The sequence below is a fragment of the Sorex fumeus genome, unplaced genomic scaffold (genome assembly GCF_029834395.1).
Source record: "Sorex fumeus unplaced genomic scaffold, SorFum_2.1 ptg000064l, whole genome shotgun sequence".
NCBI classification, from domain to species: Eukaryota; Metazoa; Chordata; class Mammalia; order Eulipotyphla; family Soricidae; genus Sorex; species Sorex fumeus.
The window spans coordinates 5,865,632-5,883,822 of NW_026606121.1; the positions used below are offsets into that span (position 1 = coordinate 5,865,632).

At 67.4% G+C, this 18,191-nt stretch overlaps 3 protein-coding genes across 5 annotated transcripts; 1 reads left to right on the plus strand and 2 right to left on the minus strand.

Moving 5' to 3' along the window:
* Positions 1-1,344: 1,344 nt before the first annotated feature.
* Positions 1,345-4,510, plus strand: TAS1R3 (taste 1 receptor member 3). Its single transcript, XM_056128333.1, has 6 exons — positions 1,345-1,505; positions 1,586-1,886; positions 1,972-2,754; positions 2,845-3,048; positions 3,150-3,255; positions 3,561-4,510. Exons 1-6 carry the CDS (start codon positions 1,348-1,350, stop codon positions 4,508-4,510), a joined length of 2,502 nt encoding a protein of 833 aa, XP_055984308.1. The 5' UTR covers positions 1,345-1,347.
* A 225-nt stretch (positions 4,511-4,735) lies between these two features.
* DVL1 (dishevelled segment polarity protein 1) lies at positions 4,736-12,113 on the minus strand. 3 transcript variants are annotated; one of them, XM_056128381.1, is made up of 16 exons: positions 11,877-12,113; positions 9,331-9,400; positions 9,125-9,246; positions 8,840-8,943; positions 8,586-8,724; positions 8,155-8,248; positions 8,012-8,081; positions 7,792-7,931; positions 7,642-7,718; positions 7,494-7,561; positions 7,235-7,387; positions 6,759-6,890; positions 6,511-6,678; positions 6,225-6,431; positions 5,819-5,855; positions 5,379-5,509 (listed from the first exon to the last, which is right to left on the minus strand). In XM_056128381.1, the coding sequence occupies exons 1-15, from the start codon at positions 12,044-12,046 to the stop codon at positions 5,845-5,847; spliced, it is 1,725 nt and encodes a 574-aa protein (XP_055984356.1). In that variant the 5' UTR covers positions 12,047-12,113; the 3' UTR covers positions 5,379-5,509; positions 5,819-5,844. The 3 variants fall into 3 exon arrangements, with proteins under 3 accessions (XP_055984355.1, XP_055984354.1, XP_055984356.1); XM_056128380.1 differs by lacking the exon at positions 5,819-5,855 and having other exon boundaries at positions 4,736-5,509; positions 7,310-7,387; XM_056128379.1 differs by lacking the exon at positions 5,819-5,855 and having other exon boundaries at positions 4,736-5,509.
* A 1,930-nt stretch (positions 12,114-14,043) lies between these two features.
* MXRA8 (matrix remodeling associated 8) lies at positions 14,044-16,946 on the minus strand. The gene is made up of 9 exons (XM_056128398.1): positions 16,685-16,946; positions 16,222-16,242; positions 15,855-16,145; positions 15,673-15,774; positions 14,974-15,444; positions 14,655-14,901; positions 14,500-14,576; positions 14,338-14,418; positions 14,044-14,222 (listed from the first exon to the last, which is right to left on the minus strand). The coding sequence occupies exons 1-9, from the start codon at positions 16,731-16,733 to the stop codon at positions 14,197-14,199; spliced, it is 1,365 nt and encodes a 454-aa protein (XP_055984373.1). The 5' UTR covers positions 16,734-16,946; the 3' UTR covers positions 14,044-14,196.
* Between the last annotated feature and the right edge of the window lie 1,245 nt (positions 16,947-18,191).

Here is an 18,191-nt window from a genome sequence, read left to right on the forward strand (position 1 = left end):
CCAGCTGACTGTCCTGGGCAGCAGTGGCCACTGCGGGTTCCTCTGTCCCTTCTGCAGCATAGTCAGCCCTGTCCTGCGTGATGAGGGCAACAGGAGAAGCTGGAGCAAAGCCTGCCTGCCTCTGCTTGCATCACGGAGCCTCAGGGTGATGGCTGGTCCTTGCTGCCACCCCCAGCCCCTTTTGCTGCTTTCCACTCCTGCCCTGCCCTTGAGCCCACACCCCGTGTACAATAGATATGGGCGCAGGCACGCCCGGGGTGAACTCTGGGGCTGCTGGGAACGTACTGGATGTGGTTTTCCAGCATAAATAAATGGCACGGAACCTGCTGCATTCCAAGTGGGTTATGTGGCAGCAGGGCCCACCACAAGGGCAGGGTATCTTGCAGGGACCCCTGGGACACAGGCACTGGTAGCCCCTGGCAGGTGTAGTGAAGCCCCGCTAGCCTACACGGTCACGTCCACACACACACAACAGCCATCCTGTAGGATCTGCCCACACTGCAAGGCCCCAGCCCAGAAGCCAGGATGGGACTAGCCAGGCCAGTGGCCAGCGGACGGAGACTGGGGGTGTGTGTGTGTCATGTATAAGTGAACCATGAGCACATATGTAGTGAGGTGTGCGTGTAATGTGTGTGCCACGTAAAATGTCATGTATGCCATGTCGTGGTGTGTGTCTGCGGCTGCCACCCAACAGGACCCTCGCCACCAGGCATGGACAAGCAAAGATCGTCGGCCAGACTTGAGACCACCAGGCATGCCCGGCCTGGCCAGGGGAGAATCTGGGTGATGAAGGGTCTGCTATGCAGGTGCCCAGGGCCTGGACCCTGGCTCAGAATCAGCCCCAGCTAGGCTGTGTGGACACCTGGTCCTGCAGCTGGTGCCCATTTGGTTGCCACCCCCATCTGGTTCCACTCGGTGTCCTGCCACCTCCTGCCATCCTCTTCCGTCCTGTCCGTCCCTCATTTGCGTGGCCCCTGCGGCACACCTGCTGGCAGCATCTCATGAGCTAGTTCTCAGGCCTAGGGCTGCTGGGACCACACCCGCAGAACGGCACCTCAGCAGCCAGAGGGCCCAGACCCAGTGGCCAACACATGTCCTGGGGTCCCACCTCCCCTTCAAGGGTGGGGTGTGGGGGCATGGGCAGGTCATGGTCCATGGCATTCAGATCCTGCCGTCTGGCCCGGTGTGGCTCGGCTATGCAGCTAGTGCTGGAGTCTGGCCAATTGAGGTGGGGCGCTTGTGGCAACTAAACAAATCCTCGCCCCTCCCTGTCCACACTCCTTATCTACACACACTGGTGCCTGCCGCTGCTCACCACTGCCCGCCATGCACCTTCTTCTCGGCCTTATGGCTCTCCTGGGCCCTGGGTTGGCGGCCCCACTGTGCCTGTCACGGCAGCTCAGTGCCAGAGGTGACTACGTGCTGGGTGGGCTCTTTCCCCTGGGCACGGCTGCAGACACGGGGCTGGGGGTCAGGACCCAGCCCCAGGGCATCCAGTGCACCAGGTAGGTGAGCATATCGTGGGTGGGTGGGTGGGCAGGGTCCCGCGAGGTCCGAGGTAGTTCCTGCAGCCCCATTGCCGCAGGTTCTCTGCCGTGGGCCTGCTCTGGGCGCTGGCCGTGAAGATGGCCGTGGAGGAGATCAACAACAGCTCAGCCCTGCTTCCCGGGCTCCGTCTTGGCTACGACCTCCTGGACACCTGCTCAGAGCCCATGGTTACCATGAAGCCCAGCCTCAAGTTCCTGGCTGGAGTGGGCAGCTGCCGCGTGGCCGCACACTGTGAGTACATACGCTACCGGCCCCGTGTGCTGGCTGTCATCGGTCCTCACTCATCGGAGCTGGCCCTCATCACCGGCAAGTTCTTTGGCTTCTTCCTCATGCCCCAGGTGCGTCCCAGCCTGCCCCGGGCCCAGGTGGCCCAGCCGGCCTAGTCAAGGGCCCTGAGTCATGAGGTGTTCCTGTCCACCACAGGTCAGCTACGGCGCCAGCACTGACCGACTGAGCCAACGCGAGTCCTTCCCGTCCTTCTTCCGCACGGTGCCGAGCGACCGCGAGCAGGCAGTGGCCATGGTGGCTCTGCTGCGAGCACTGCACTGGAACTGGGTGGCCGCCCTGGGCAGTGATGATGAGTACGGCCGGCAGGGCCTGAGCCTCTTCTCCAGCCTGGCCAGCACACAGGGCATCTGCGTGGCCCACGAGGGACTGGTGCCGCTGCCCGGCCCGGCCAGCACCCCGCAGCTGGGGCCCGTGCTGGACCTGCTCCACCGCGTGAACCAGAGCCGCGTGCAGGTGGTGGTGCTCTTCGCCTCACCCCTTGCCGCCCGCAGCCTCTTTACCCACAGCACGCAACAGAAGCTCTCGTCCAAGGTGTGGGTGGCCAGCGAGGCCTGGCTCACCTCGGACCAGGTCATGTCGCTCCCGGACATGGCCCGGGCAGGCACGGTGCTCGGCTTTCTGCAGCGGGGAGCGTCCGTGCCCGGGTTTCCTGCCTATGTGCAGAGGCGCCTGGCCCTGGCCGCTGACCCCGCTTTCTGCTCCTCACTGGAGGCCGAGCAGTCGGGGCAGGATGAGCATGTACTGGGGCCACGCTGTCCCCAGTGTGACCACATCTCTCTGGACGACGTGTCTGGGGGCATGCCACCCCACAAGACTTTTGCTGCCTATGCCGCCGTCTACGGCGTGGCCCAGGCGCTCCACGATGCTTTAGGCTGCGGCCCCTCTGGCTGCCTCCGGGGGCCCCTGCGGCCGTGGCAGGTGCGGCTGGGCCTGGGAGGGGAGGGGGCTTGACCCTGGCTGGGAGGCTGCCACCCACTTTGCTGTCCACACCGCCTGCCTCCTGCCCAGCTCCTGAAGAACTTGTACAACGTGAGCTTCCGTGCACATGGCCTGGAGCTGAGCTTCGACGCCCAAGGGAACGTGGCCATGGAGTACGACCTGAAACTGTGGGTGTGGGGAGCCCCAAGGCCCGAGCTGCGCACCGTGGGTCACTTCGATGGCCGCCTGCGGCTGCGGCGCAACCAGATGCGCTGGCATACGCCAGGGAACCAGGTAGGTGCTGGCCAATAGCTCTGGCCCTGCCAGGCAGGCGCGGGAGGGGGTGGCCGCTGTGCAGGGCTGAGCCCAGACCCCCCCAGGAGCCTGTGTCCCAGTGCTCGCCGCAGTGCGAGGAGGGCCAGGTACGCCGTGTGAAGGGTTTCCACTCCTGCTGCTACGACTGCGTGGACTGCCCAGCTGGCAGCTACCAGCACAGCCCCGGTGAGCCAGCTGTGGGGTGGGCACACGTGGGACACATGAACTGGACATCGGGGTGTGTGGGGGGAACAGACATGTAGCATGGGGATGGTGGGATGGGGGAGTGTGCTCATCATGTGCCTGGGGGAGTGAGTCAACCTTGGGGTGGGTGAAGGGCAGGGTCGGGGTGACTGGTGCAGGGATGGGGCATGTGGGTGGGCGGGGCTTACTGGCCTCGGGGTGCAGGATGTGTGTGTGTGGGGGAGAGCCAGCTGCAGGGGGGGGCGTGGAGGTGAGCTAGGGACAGAGTGCCTGCTTTCCGCACGCAGGTGACACCCTCTGCAGGCGCTGTGCCCCTGACCAGTGGTCCCCTGCGCGAAGTCCGCGCTGCTTCCCCCGCACGCCCAGGATCCTGGCCTGGGGGGAACCTGTGGTGCTGGTGCTGCTGGCCCTACTGGGCCTGACGCTGAGCCTGGTGCTGGGGGCCCTGGGGCTCTTCCTGCAGCACCGACACAGTCCACTGGTGCGAGCCTCAGGCGGACCTCGAGCTTGCTTCGGTCTGTCCTGCCTGGGCCTTGGCTGCCTTGGTGTCCTCCTGTTCCCAGGACGACCCAGCTCTGCCCGCTGCCTGGCCCAGCAGCCACTGCTGCAGCTCCCACTCACTGGCTGCCTGAGCACACTCTTCCTACAGGCCATCCAGATCTTCGCCGGGTCGGCGCTGCCACCGGGCTGGGCAGGGCCGCTGCAAGGCTGCCTGCAGCGAGCCTGGGCCTGGCTGGTGGTGCTGCTGGCGCTGCTGGTGCAGGTGGCACTGTGTGCTTGGTTTCTGGTGGCCTTCCCGCCGCAGGTGGTGGCCGATGGGCAGGTGCTGCCCTCGGAGATGCTGCTGCAGTGCCACCAGCACTCCTGGCTGGCCTTCGGCCTGGTGCATGCGCCCAGCAATGTGCTGGCTGCCCTCTGCTTCCTGAGCACTTTCCTGGTGAGGAGCCAACCCGACAGCCATACCGGGGCGCGCAGTCTCACCTTCGCGGCGCTGGCCTACCTGCTCACCTGGACTTCCTACGTACCCCTCTCTGCCAACGTGCACGTGAACTACCAGCCAGCTGTGGAGATGGGCGCCACCCTCCTCTCAGCCCTGGGCATCCTGGCCACCTTCCACCTGCCCCTGTGCTACATGCTGCTCCGGCAGCTGCATGGCAACACCCCCGCCCTCTTCCCGGGGGAGGGGCCCTGCCAGGAGGGTGAAGTGCCTGGGCAGGCCCAGCACCCGCAGTCCTGAGCCTCACCCTGCACCCTTACCGCCTCGCTCTGTGGAGACCCAAGGCTAGCTGCTGGCCTGACCCTCAATGACGCCTCAGCCCACGGGCACCTGGACCCCGAGACTGTCCCTGTCTATGCCCAGGTGGCCGCTAGGAACCCCACCCACTGTGAGCGAGCCTGGATGGAGCAGACACCACATCTGCTCTGTGACCGCGGCAGGAGGAAAGGACACGGCACACATCAGTCCCAGAAAATTAAATGCTTTTCCATGTTTAAAATAGATGTACACAGAAGGTGCCTCTGAGGGGCAGGGGCTTCTGCCGGGCACCCCCATGGGCCATGCCCCTTCCAGAGACCCCAGTTGACACCTTCCTTGGCACCAAGAGCCAGCTGGGATGTGGAGGAGCCCTGGCACCCACCCCCACCCCCAGACCACACAGGCCAGGCAATAAATAAATAAATTAAATCCCTGCCCTGGGCGGCTGGGGGTCCAGCCTAGGTGCCAGCTGAGGGGGGCGGGCCCAACAGCCTCTCAGCTGGGGCCCGGGCGGTTCTGGAACCCCTGGTAAGCGGAGGGTCAGGGGTCCAAATGCCCTCCACATTCCTGCCCGCATCCCTGGTGAGCCAGCAGGGTGCAGCCCAGGACCAGGTACCCCTCACATGATGTCCACGAAGAACTCACAGGGGTTGCCCATGGCCTTCTGGAAGGACTGGCGGCTGCCCGTCAGCTCTGGGGGCACGGCAGCCAGCTCCCGCACGGGTGGCCCCCCGGGCGGCCCCCCCACCACCACGTGTGTCTTGGTTAGGGGGCGCGATGGGGGGAGGCCAGGGGCAGCAGCCGTGGCCTGGCTAAGCTGGCTGGCTGGACGCTCACGCCAGCTGCTGCCGCCCAGTCCACTAGGGGCCGTGTGGTCTGACTCGCTGCCGCTGCCCCTGGCTCCCGCTGTCCAGCACTCCTCTCGGCCCAGGGCTCGCCGGCTGCTCCCGCCGCTGCGTGCTGACCCGCTGCTCCGGCTCCCTGCGGAGGGGCGGGGGTGAAGGCACACGGTCAGCCCCGGCTGCTCCCAGGACTGGCAGAACCTGGTGGCCACAAGTCCGGTGGGGTGGGAGGGTGGCCATGCAGCAGGTGGGCGGGAGCAGCCGGGACACCCAGCCTCACCCCGACGCCTATGGTGAGGGCCTGGTCCTGCAGCTGAGAAACGAGACGCCAGCCAGCCTCCTGCCCCCTCCATGACCACCTTCCATCGGACCCTGAGCCCATCCTGAGGTGTCAGGGCACCAGCCGGCAAGGGCGTGCCGAGGGACGCCGGGCAGAACTGTGGCTTACCGGCCCGAGGTGGTTCCGCTAGTCCTTCAGTCTAAGGCTTGCTCAGCACAAAGCAAGGGATAGCACGAGTTACAGAGCAGCTCCCCGCCACCACCCCCTCCCGCCGCCCCTCCCCGCAGCCTGGGGCTCCGGCCACTGCAAGGCCCTGTTCTGCAAGCCCACCCGGAGGGCAGCCCGCTCGGATGCCTGCCCAGCCTGCCCAGGGGGCTCGAGGTCTGCCAGGGGCCCAGCACCAGCTCCCTGGAGGCTCATGCACACGGGGTATCTCCTCTGAGTCTGTCGCTCCTGTAGACCCCCAACTGCAAGTCTCCGGCCATGCCCCAGACCCCTCCCCCAGCAGGGCAGAGCACAGGGCAGGAGGGGGCCCAGGCAGAGACTGGACAGGGAGGCTTGTCTGGGCACGCACCTTCGCTCTGCTGACTCCCAGCGCTGCCACTGCCGTAGCTGAAGCCAGGGTCCTGGTAGGCGGGCGGGAAGCAGGGCGGGGGGCCCGGGTACTGGTAGGGGTAGCTCTGACCCAGGGGCCAAGGGGCACTGGGGTGGGGCAGCGGGGCCACAGGGTCCTGATCAGAGGCCCCACTGGAGCCGCTGTTGAGGTTCAGGGCGGCCAGGTCTGCAGGGAGAGGAGGGCGTGAGGGCTGGCCAGCAGGCGGGGGGTGGGGTGGCCCTGCCCACCTCCGGCTCCCACTCACTGCTGCACAGGCCCCCAAACACGTAGTAGCACTGCTCAGAGAAAGTGATCTTGTTGACAGTGTGCCGCAGGAAGCCGCGCCGCAGCATGCTGCTGGCGTACTTGCGCGCCTCCCGCCGCTCCTTGAAGCCCTCCACGTGCGAGTAGAGCCAGTCCACCACGTCAGCGCCTGCGGGCAGCGGGGTCAGCCGGCCCACAGCCGCGGGCCACCCTGCAGGGCACTCTGGCCGCCCTCCCGGAGCTGCTCACCGATCACGGCGTTGGCGATGGTGATCTTGAGCCACATGCGGTCGCGGATCTCCAGGCCTGAGTCTGGCAGCTGCATGACCCGCACCACAGCGCTCATGTCACTCTTCACGGTCAGCGGCGCATCCTCCAGCTCTACAAGGCACATCTCTCAGGGCGGGTGGGGGTGCGCCCACCGCAGCCCCGGGTGGCCAAGGGACCAGACCCTGACCCTGCAGCAGAGGCAGGCGCCGTGGAGGTGGGGGCTGGGCCTGGGCCTCCCCCGGAGGAGATGCCCCAAGGCCTGGGGCCCAGATCGGGGGGAGCCACCCCACTCCGCAGACCCCCAGGAGTCCTCTGCTGGCGCGTGTTAGTGGTGTTAGCAGCAGGAAGCATGTCCACAACGCGCCCGGCCAGAGCCGAGCAGGTGGCAGCGGAGCACGGGGGCTGGGATGGCCCTGGCGTGGCCCCCGGCCCTGCTCTTGGGAGCTGCCACTTACGTGGGGCGCCAGGCACAGAGCTGGTTAGTGAGGAGGAGCTGGTGCGGGTGACAGCGCTGGAGCACGGGCTCGTACCGTAGCGTGGCAAGGCTCCACTCAGCACTGCTGTGTGTGACAGCCAGGCCGCGGGGTCGATGGGCCGGACGGGGTCAGCTGGGCAGATGCCGTGGGGGGGGCAGAGGAACAGACACACAGGAGAAAAATCAGAGCTCAGGTCGAGTCCAGGGGTCCCTGCCCCTGACCCCATGGGGTCACTCACCCCTCGGGATCGTGAAGTAGCTCCGCGGTGTGGGGTCCCAGCACTTGGCCACCGTGAGACTGATGGGCCTGCAGGGGTCGGGAAGTGCGGGTCACCCCCTAGAGACTGCAGCAGCCCTCCCGCCCCCGTGCCCCCGCGCCCACCGCACCCAGTCTGGGACACCATCTCCCGCAGCACCCGCACAGCGTCATCATTGCTCATGTTCTCGAAGTTGACGTCGTTCACCTGGAAGGGGGGCAGGGCTCAGTGGAGGTGGGTGGGGAGGGTCCCGCCCTCCCGCCACGGGCCCCCAGCACACCTGCAGCAGCATGTCCCCAGGCTCGATGCGGCCATCGGCGGCCACTGCCCCGCCCTTCATGATGGAGCCGATGTAGATGCCGCCGTCCCCGCGGTCATTGCTCTGGCCCACGATGCTGATGCCCAGGAAATGGTGCCGCTCTGTGGGGGCAAAGGGTGAGCAGCGCTGCCCACCTGCCCACCCGCCCACCTACCCGTCCACCACGGGCCACAGGCCTCACCCATGTTGAGAGTGACGGTGACAATGTTCAGGGACATGGTGGAGTCGGTGATGCTGCTGAAGGAGGACGCCTGCGGGGACGGGGTCAGGGCTGTGGCTGTGCGGCTGCAAGGCAGCGTGCCCTGCCCGCCTGCCACCACCTACCCGGTCGGCCTGCCGCAGGCGCTGCTTCCGCCGCCGGCGCTTGTGCTTCCGGATGAGCCGGGAGGATGTGCTGTGTGCTGTGGAGCTGCTCAGCCTGGGGGTGAGTGTGCAGGCTCAGGCCCTGGACACAGCCCGCTCCCCCCCCCCCCCCCGGCAGGGGAGAGTGAGGCCACGGGCTAGGGGCACACCCACCAAGCACCTCCTGGAGGAGACGGGGACAAGGGCATGGATGCGGCCATGCATACACCTGTCCACACACACCACCTCCCGCATGACACATGTACACACACACACACACACGCCAAGACACGCTCCAGAGGTTATCAGGCACCTTCACCCTAGCACACACCTGTGCACACACACCTGTGCCATGCCCCCTGGCCCCACACATGTGCACACCTGTGCCACACCTTATGGCCCAACTCGCTCACCGGCTGGTGTTGTCGTCCTCGTCCGAGTCAATGAAGCTGCTGGACTCCAGCTCGCTGCTCAGCACAGTGGAAGCGCTGTCCGCGGGCAGCCCCACATCCCGCCGCCGGTCCCCCCGTGGGTGCCCATTGGTCCTGGTGGCTGTGGGGACAGTCAGGAAGGGAGCTGACTTCTGGGAGTAACCAGTGATCTGGGTGACACCAGGGGCCAGAGTCAGCAGGGGCTGCTGCATCTCAGACCTGGGTAGGCGTCTTACCTTCCTCACGGTTCCGACGCCGAGGTCGCTCCCGCCGGTGACCAACCAGAGACTCGGTACCAGTCTCATTGTCCATGCCATCGCGACTGCTGGCCACATTTGGGCTGTGCAGTGGGGGACGGGTCAGGTTGGGCCAGCAAGGCCCGGACAGTCCGAGTTCATTTCCTCTGGCTCCAGCAGAGGCACCTGCCCACCCAACTGCCCACCTCCTGTGGATGAGCTCCTCACTGATGGGTCTGCTTGCTGCCCTCCCTCCCCACATGCTACCGCTGCCTGGGTTCTTACTGGAAAGAAGGGGGCCGAGAGTCCCCAATGCCAGCCATCCGCTCCAAGGGGGTGGGAAGGTCTGTGTGGCCATCTGTGCCCTGAGACCCTGTGTCCGAGTGGGAGCCCTCAGCCAGGACCAGCTGCAGAGGAGAGGGGGTACTCAGGGCATGGCTGATGTGGACACCAGCCTCCCCCAGCCCAGCCTCCCGCCCACCAGGGCTCACCCAGGACACCACGCGGCCATTGAAACAGGGCAGCCGGGCATTGTCATCAGAGATCTCCTCCTTCACCACCCTGTGGCAGAGCGGGACCTGGTTAAAGGGGACTTCCCCAGACCCCAGGGGCAGACCACATCCCACCCCCAACCCCCGGCAGTCTTGCTCACTGAGGCTGCCCAGCTTGAGACCAGCTAGGGCCAGCCCTCCAGCAACACCCACAGCCCGGTGGCCAGCCCCTCGCCTGCCTCATACTGCCAGGTCACATGGCTGGGCTGAGAAAGGTGCACAGACAGGACCAGCCAAGGCAATGCTGACCGGTAGAAGATGACCTGGGGCTGGAAGCAGGTGTCAAGATCCAAAGGACTGAGGAGTGAACAGCCGGCAAACTTTCGGGACCAGCAAGATCCCATGTGCCCTCTGGTGACCCACACACCAGGGCAGGATGGCCCTGAAAGTGCCCCAGCATTGGGATCAAGCCCCGCCCCCAGAACGGGAGCCCCGCCCAGAGCCTTCAGCTCCACCCCCAGGGCCGGGAGCGCCCCCCCCCCCCGCCCCCACCCAGCCCAGATGCTTCCCCTGCCTGGGCATCAGCGGCCGCCTGCTGGCCAGACAGGAAGCAGCCTCTAGGTCGGCTGAGCGGCCGCCTCATCTTGGCCAGTCGTGGCAGCAGCAGGTGGCAGGAGGCCCTGCATAACTGGCCCCAGGCTCTCTGACAGGGAGCAGGGACCTGTCCACTCCACTGGGCACTGTGGACAGAGCAGACAGCTTGGGGCCCTGGGCCGATCACACATGGCCAGAAGGTGAGCCACTTCTCAGGACCCCCTCTCTGCTCTCAGCTGACTTCCCAGGGAAGGGTGTGACTACCCAGGAAGAGGGGGAACTCAAGGGACAGCGGCAGCGGAGACGGGGGTGGGGGCCTGGCTCTCTTGGCTATTTCTTTTCCTGGTGCCGGAAATGGAGCTCTGGGCCTCAGACACCAGGCGAGTGCCCCACTGCTGAGCCCTTTGCAAGCCCAGGTGCCTGGCGTCCTCCGCCACACCCCAGCCCAGCCCTTCTGAGTCAGCCACACCAGGTGGGGATGGGGAGGGTCCGATGCCAGGTTCCAATGTCCCAGCAGTGGCGACAAGCCCTCTGCAGGCTAATTCCCCAGCCAGAAACACCTCCCGCCTTCCACCCCGGAGAGGCAGCATGGGGCAGACAGGCCAAAGGGCACTCCTGAGCTCCACAGGGAGGGAGGGACCCCGTGCCACGCAGAGGAAGTGCCTCCGCCCTGCGCACCCCTGCTGGCACCATGCCCCACCTCAGAATTCCCGGCAAGATCCTGGTTAACCCTGAACTTGTGGCTGGCCGGCGCGCCCCCGCCCCCGCAGCCCCGCCCCGGAGAGGAATCTACTCACAACAGCCCAGGAGGTTCCCAGGCCAGCAGACCCGGGGGGCGGCCACACACCCCAAGTCAGGGACCACGGAAGCTTGGCCTCTCCCTAACCCGTCCTATGCACAGAGCTGGCCAGTTCGGCATGGGGCACCCCGCGCCCAGCCCAGCCATCAGTGGTAAAAGGCCCAGGCTCCTGTTAGGGGGCTCCGAGTCCCCACACCTCTGGCTCTATTGCCCCTCTTGAGCTAGGCCCCACCCTCCAGCTGGACGCCCTCGGCAGCACCTCCAGGGCCCAGCTTAGAAGGGGAGGTGCCTTCCTTGAAACTGTGTATCTCACGGTGATCCAATGAAAAATAAACAAATAAAGAGAAAGAAATGGGGGTGCCAAGCCTGGGAAGAGGCCACCCTGGCGGCCCACAAGCCCCGCCGCAGACCCAGAGGCCAGCAGAGCCTCGCAGGGTCAGGACAGCGCCCGAGAGAGATGGCCTGCACTCCCTGTGAGCAGCGGCTGGACCAGACAGTGCCCGTGCCCACTGGCTGTGGGCTCTGAGGACGAAGCGGGTAACAAGGGAGAACGCACAAGGCCGGCGCTCCTGCCAGCTGGAGGAGGGGCTGGGGATGACGGTGTGCGCCAGAGGAGGGTTCAGGGGTCACCGCGTGGGTGTGCAGGAAACCTTCAGGGTGCCCAGGATCCCTGGTGCAATTGCCAAACGTCCTTCAGTCCCGGATTCACGGTGGCCCCGTGGCCACGGCAGCAGGAAACAGCCTCAATGTCACAGGGAGAGGCCGTCAGTGCAAGGACGGGGCTGGCACACAGGCCCCGGCGCCGCCGTGGGGGCTCAGGTTACCCCGGGTGGTGCCCAGCCAGGACGGCCACCCCCCAGGCCGGCCTCCTCGGAGGCCCAGCGGCAGGGCGGCCGGAGGGCAGGGTCTGACCTCCGTCTGCGGCCTCGGGGCGCGCGGGCGGGCGGACCACGGCCCGTGCCCACCGGCCCGCGGACGGCCCGGACTGCGGTCCGCAGCCCCGGACAGTGTCGGGCGCCCCCGGCCCCGCCGGCCGCCCCGACGCCTGCCCGCGCCCTCCGACAGGTGCGGCGGCGCCCGTCCCGCGCCCCGCGCGCGGCCAGGGGGGCCCGGCCCGGCGGGAGGCGCAGCCCGCGGCCCAGGGCGCACTGACCCGAAGTCCTGGTCCATGGACTTGAAGAAGAATTTGTAGGCGTGCACGGGCCGGTTGCCCAGCACGCTCTTGAAGTCGGCCAGCGTGACGCGCTCGGGCGCCACGGGCAGCTTGACCAGGTACGGCGTCTCCTCCTCGTCCATGTGGTAGATGATCTTGGTCTCCGCCATGGCGCGGGGCCCGCGCGGCGTCAGGGCCGCCCGCCGCCGCCAGGCCACGCGCGCGCGCCCGCCGCCCCGCGCCGCCGCGCCCGCCGCCGCCCCGCGGCCCGCGGCCGCCCATCCGCCCCGGCCCCGCCGCGTCCGCCCGCCGCCGCCCCCTCGGGCCGCGCAGTTAAAGGGACCGCGGGCCCTTCTGAGAGCGCCGCCCGCCGGGGGGCGCCCGCGAGCCGGGCGGTGACGTCACGGGGCGGGGCCGTGCTGCGCACGCGCGCGGAGGGGCGGGGCCGGAGGCGGGGCCGGAGCGCGCGGGCGCGTGGGGAACCGGGCCGCGGGGCCGCGGGGCGGCGGCGGGGGGACCCCAGGGGCCGGACCGTGGAGGGACGAAGGGGCCGTGGCGCCGGGGGTGACCGGAGGAGACCGGGGAGCGCACGGGAACCTGGGCGCAGGGAGACTGGGGGACACGCGGGGGCCCGGGGCGTGAGGGGCGGGTCCCGGGGGCCGCGGGGCTCTCCCGTGAGCGGGCAGGGACGCGCCCACGTGGGGAGGTCGAGCGACCCTGCTCCCGCGTCCCCAGCTGTCGGAGGCTGCGGCCCTCACAACGCTTCGTCTCGCGCCAGGCGGTCGCGGGGATCGGCTCTGGCCTTAAGTGTCGCCGCGCCTGGGTTTTCGGTCTGTGGGCCGGGGATGGGGGTGTCGCCGGACAGTCCAGCTCTGCGCCCGTCCCGTCCGGCTCGCGGGCGCAGAGACCCCAGCAGCAGGGGGCAGAGTGTGAGGCCCCAGAGTTGTTTTCTGGAGCTGGGAAGGGTTCAGCTACATCCCGCACCCATATGGAGAACACCACTGGGGTCGGCTCCTACCAGGGGACAGTGAGAGGGGGTGAGGCTGCCAGAGAAGACCTGCAGGTGAGGGGCTACGGTGCTCAGTCCCCCAGTTCCTGACCACATGCCCCCAGCACTCCCACATCCCCATCCCCCCCACCCCAGTGGTCCAGCACTGACCTCCAGAACCTACTGGGTAAGTCATGACCCAGGCTGAGGCCCTGGAAACTTTCTGTTGACGTTACACCCTACAGCCTCAGTTTCCCCAGAGTGATGAGTGAGCCCACTGTGACTGGTGGGTGCATGCTTGCTCCAGAGGTGCAGGCTAACACCAGGAGACAGACCACAGGGTGCGGGTCACAGATGCAGCTGCTGGTGAGCCCAAGCCAATCTCTCCCAAGTTGCTGGTGCAGCTGAGAATAAGCTGGTCCTGTGGGGTGGCCAGCACCTGGACCCTGCTGGTAGTGGCTCCCTTCTCCAGATGAAGTCCAGCAGAGGTCACAGGACAAGAGCAGGGGATTGGTGGGGGGGGGGTGGGGCGACATGCACACCTGCCGTGGGTAGGTGTGGGAGCACTCGGCTCACTGGGAGCACTTCAGAAACCAGGGTGAGACTCTTCTTGCCACTGTCTGCTACCCACCACATCCCCCACCCTCTTGTCCAGGAAGTCCCGCCCACTCTGAGAAATGATCTGTGATCTTGAACTTCTGACCAAGGTGAGGAAAAGGGGCCAGAGAGATGGTGAGAGGGTGCAAGTGGGGTCGGAGGCACTTTCCACACAGCTGACCTGGGTTCTGTCATCCACATTGCATAGGGTCCAAGAGAGCCTGGCCAGGAGTAAGCCGCCTGAGCACCACTGGGTGTGGCCCAAACCAAAACAATAACAACAACAAAAGCAGTTAGGAAAACCAGGATACAGGGGAAATCAGCCAGCTTTTATTAGGAAGGGGAGGCCCCAGTGGCCCAGGGAGGAGCTGGTGCAGGGACAGGAGCCACCACAGGCTGCCCAGAACCTTCCTCACCCTGTCCTCAGACTGACGGAAGCCACCAGGGGCCCAACCCTGGACTCCAGCCAGTGGGCGGGGAACAGGGTCAGAAGTCACATGAGGACACGCAATGAGAGACACAGCAGATTGTGGAATGGGGGCTGGACAGGGGCAGGGAAGGGCAGGCAGGGACTGCATCCTGTCCCAGGCTGGTGGGCACCTCTGTTCACTGGGCAGGGAGGGCGGCTTCCCGGAGGGCTCTGCAGGCAGCCAAACCAGGGCAGATTGAGGGCAGCGGACCAGCCGCTGAAGGGGCAGAGAAGGTCCACGACAGGGAGGGCAGCGGGCGGGCGGCTCATTTGCAGTACTCCTTTCTGAGCTCTGCCAATGTGGGCAAGTGGTCAGCTCTCCGCCCTGGGCTCGCCACTTGTCCCCGCAAACCCCCAAGTCTGAGCTGGCTGGGAGGTGGGAGGGCATCACCCTCCCAGCCACTGACCTTTATCCAGGTCCAGGGTCTTGGTGGGCAGGGGGCTGTGGGCCAACCCAGCCTTCTCCTTCAGGATGTTGTTCTTGTAGTCTGGGATGGGAAGAGCGTGCTGAGGGCCCTGCCGGGGTGCCCCCCACGTGACCGGGTGAGTGGGGCAGGTGCTGGGCTCACCTAGTGGGATGTGCTCACTCCTGCACGGCGCCTGCTCCTGGGAGCTCCCCGTCCACTGGGCCACGCTCACGTCCTTCCTGAAGGTCAGAGCAGCCCAGGTCAGAGCAGCTGATGGGGTGGGGGTCCCCTGAGGGAACAAGCAGGACGAAACTCACCCCTTCAGCGTCCTCAACTTCTCCACGCCTTCATAGCCTGGCAGGGGAGATTCATTCTGGGGCCGCTTGCGCTCCCCGGGGCTGGCGTCTGCGCGGAGGCGCTGGCGGGTGACCAGGATGACGGTGATGAGCAGCAGGATGAAGAGCAAGAGCGTGGCCAGCACGTAGCCCAGCTGCTGGAAGAAGTGCGCGTGGCCCTCGGGCACGATGACATTGATGACGCTGCGGCCGCGTGCCAGCGTGGGGTCTGCAGTAGGGGCCGGTGGTCAGTGGGGCACAGGCCACCACGGGCCACGCGCGGGAGGGGAGGCGGCCGCACCTGGGCGAGGGGTGGCGCCGCCGGAGCCAGAGCCATTGCCCGGGGAGCCCCGCGGGGGCAGCGAGACGGGCGCTGTGACGCTCAGGCGGAACACGCGGCGCTCGTGCAGGCCGCAGTAGTGGTGGTGCAGGTGGCAGGAGTAGGTGCCCTCGTCGGCCGGCTGCAGCGGGTCGATGCTGAGCGAGAAGTCGCCGCGCGCGAACGCGTCGGCCGCCACGGCCACGCGGTCGTGCAGGAAGCGCGGCCCGTAGGCGCGGCGCTCGCCCGACGCGTACAGGTCGAGCAGGCGGTCAGCGCGGTCGTGCGACACCCCCGGAGGCTGCCGGTCCCAGTGTGCCACCTGCTGCGCCTCCTCCAGGTGCCGGTCGGTCCACACGTGCGCGCGGTTCACGCAGCTCAATAGCGCGGGCGTCCCGCGAGCCACCACCAGCACCTCCTTTTCGCCGTCCCAGAAGGCGCGGGCGGCCCGGGCTGCGGGGCGCGGGGCGCGGTGAGCGTAGGGCGCAGCGACCGCGGGGGTCAGCGACGGGGGGGGGGGGGTGAGGGGGGTGGAGGGGGCGCGGGGGTCACGACGGGGGAGGGGCAGGGGGGTGCGGTGAGCGCGGAGGTCAGCGACCGCGGGGGGGCGCGCGGGGGGCAGGACCGCGGGGGGACGCGCGGGAGTCTGCGACCGCGGGACGCGCGGGCCGAGTCACTCACGGTCTTCAGTGACGTTGAGCAGCAAGGCCCGGCTCTCATACAGGTGGCAGTAGTGGTGGTGCAAGTTGCAGCTGTACAGCCCCGCGTCCGACTCCTCCACCGCTGCCCCGCGAGAAGCAGCGTGAGGCCACGCGGTGCGGGTGGGCCCCGCGCCCCGCCCCGCCCCTTTGCCCTGTGCCTACCGCGGATGAGCAGCGAGAAGTTGCCGTCGAGGAAGGCGGACGGCGCCAGCTGGAGGCGGCCGCGGTCGCGGGGCTCGTACACGCGCTGCTCGCCCGCCGAGTACATGTCCACGAGGCGGCGCGCCGGGCGCTCAGGGCCGCCGGCCACATCCCAGTGCACCACGCGCTGGCGATCGTGCAGCCGGTCCTGGGTCCACACCATGCGCGGGCTCTGGCACATCAGCACCGCCCGGGCGCCCGCGGCCCAGCTCACGGCTGACTCGGACACCACGGAGCTGCCCCCGGGCGGCCCTGCGGGAAGGGGCAGGTGCTCGGGGAGGGGCCCCTGGGCGAGGGGCGGGGCGGGGCGGCGGGGCTGGGCACTCACCTGACGGCAGGACCGCGGACCCTGGAAGGAGGAGAGTCACTGTGGGGAGCCCCAAGCACCCCTGCTCTGGGCGCTGAAGCCAGGCCCTCGCTGGACCTGCATGCCCGCCCGGGCCAGGCGGACCCCACGGACCCCACAAACGGCCACGCCCACACGCCGGGTCGCCCAAGCCCCCTGGCTATCAGGGGCCCGGAGCCAGGACTCTGAGGACCGGCCCGCTGCCACTGCCGGCCCGTTTGTGCGCCTGCACTGCTGCGGGGCCCAGCGGGAAATTCCCAGCCGGCCCCAGGGGCGGGCTTGGGCCAGAGAGGCCCTGCGGCTCTGAGCCCCTGCTTCCTGACACACGCCAGGTGCGGCTTGAGGGGTTTCAACTGCCCCTGAAGGGCCGACACCCACCCTGCTCTGGGGGCCCCTGATCGTGGCCCCCAGGCCTGTCCCTTCTCCCAGCCGCCTCATCACTCACCCTGCAGGAGCAGCAGCACCCAGACGAGCAGCCCTGGACGGAGCTCCATGGCGCCCACTGGCCCGGCCAGCCGGCTTTGTCTGCTCCAACTCTCCAGAAAAACAGCTGGCCCTCCCCCTCCTCAGCACCCGCGTGACATCACGGAGCCCTGGGCTGGGTCAGACCTAGACTGCCCGCCCCTCAGCTCCTGCCAGGCCCCTTGGCCTCCCCCATCCTTGGCGGGCCTGCAGGGAGGGGAGGGCCTGGCCCCAGCCCCTCTCTGTTGTGGGCCCTGGACGGGGACAGTGGCCTCACCAGGACTGGCAGGAGGGACAAGGCATGTCTGCGACTGCCCCAGATCTGTGGTTCTGGGGAGCACCACCACCCCCCCGCCAGTGGCACCCCAAGGAGCCAGGCTGTGTGCTCAGACCTGTCAGCCAGTGCCCACCGGTGGCCTGAGCCCTGTGGTGGCATGAGTCCCCTTCCCTGTGTGCCCACCAGAGCCTGGCCTTCCAACGTGCCCACCCGAGTACGGACAAGGGTTCAGCCACCACAGAAGGCACCGAGTCGCATAAACAAATTGAAAATGACAGAGTACAGCCTGCGTGCTGAGCTGTTCCAGCTATTCAGGCAGACCTCAGAGAAAGTCCAAACAGCAAACCCACAGGCATTTGGGTTGAATTACGGCCATGGGCCACAGGGCCCAGTCCCTTGCAGGCTGGGTCTCACCAGACTATCTATCCTTCCTGAGACAAACTCTGGATTCAGGCTCCAGGGTTCGGAGAGTGGGACGAATGAGGGCTGGGTGCTGTGACCTGTGTCCCTGTGAGCCCTGCGACCCACCCACAGTCCTCAGCCCTAGGGCGGCCCCTTTCAGACTGGAGTCAGGGTCTGGCCTGGGAAAACAGCCCCGCCCTCGGCCCCCCTTGTTTTGCTAACTGGTTTGTGTTAGCCCTGGCCTCCCCGCCCCTGCCGCCTTCTGGCTCCCTGCTCTCCCGCCCTGCCTTCCCCCAAGACAGCAGAGATTCCGGGAAGGCCCTCTGCTGACCGAGGCTGGGGTCAGCTAGCCCTGGGGAGGACTCGGGACTCAGCCAGAGTGAAGGGCTGCAGGGCCCCAAAGCCAACCTGTGGCCTGCCAAACATGGACACAGGCTCACAGGCACTGCCGTCTCGTTTGCCTTCTCTGAGGCCAGCAGAGCCATCGAAAGCTTGCAGTCTCGGCCCAAATCCCGGCTGGAAGTGCCCCAGATGAGAGCCAACGGCCAGTGGGCATCTGGGCTGCCAACCTGGCTCCTTCACCCTCTCCAGTCGTTCCCGGAGGGACAAAAGTCAAGCCACTGACCTCACCGCATCCCACCCTGAGTTCTGCCTTGCCCCCCACCAGGCCTGAGCCCTGGACCCACTTCCTCTCTCTCAGAGGCGTGGCTGAGCTGCAGGCAGCCAGCCAGCCCCCCTGGGCTCTGGTTCCTGGGGTGCGGACATTCCAGGCCGCCTGGCTCACTGGAGGAAACCACAGTGCTGAAGTAAG

Coding starts and splice junctions, on each gene's coding strand:
- TAS1R3 (XM_056128333.1), top strand. CDS start 1,348: ATGGCTCTCCTGGGCCCTGGGTTGGCGGCCCCACTGTGCCTGTCACGG. Junction 1,506..1,585: donor CAGGGCATCCAGTGCACCAG/GTAGGTGAGCAT, acceptor CCATTGCCGCAG/GTTCTCTGCCGTGGGCCTGC. Junction 3,256..3,560: donor CAGCTACCAGCACAGCCCCG/GTGAGCCAGCTG, acceptor TTCCGCACGCAG/GTGACACCCTCTGCAGGCGC.
- DVL1 (XM_056128379.1), bottom strand. CDS start 12,046: ATGGCGGAGACCAAGATCATCTACCACATGGACGAGGAGGAGACGCCG. Junction 6,891..7,234: donor CTCTGTGCCTGGCGCCCCAC/GTAAGTGGCAGC, acceptor TGTGCCTTGTAG/AGCTGGAGGATGCGCCGCTG. Junction 6,432..6,510: donor GTTTGGGGGCCTGTGCAGCA/GTGAGTGGGAGC, acceptor CTCTCCCTGCAG/ACCTGGCCGCCCTGAACCTC.
- MXRA8 (XM_056128398.1), bottom strand. CDS start 16,733: ATGGAGCTCCGTCCAGGGCTGCTCGTCTGGGTGCTGCTGCTCCTGCAG. Junction 16,243..16,684: donor GGTGCTGCTGCTCCTGCAGG/GTGAGTGATGAG, acceptor TCCTCCTTCCAG/GGTCCGCGGTCCTGCCGTCA. Junction 14,577..14,654: donor AAGTTGAGGACGCTGAAGGG/GTGAGTTTCGTC, acceptor TCTGACCTTCAG/GAAGGACGTGAGCGTGGCCC.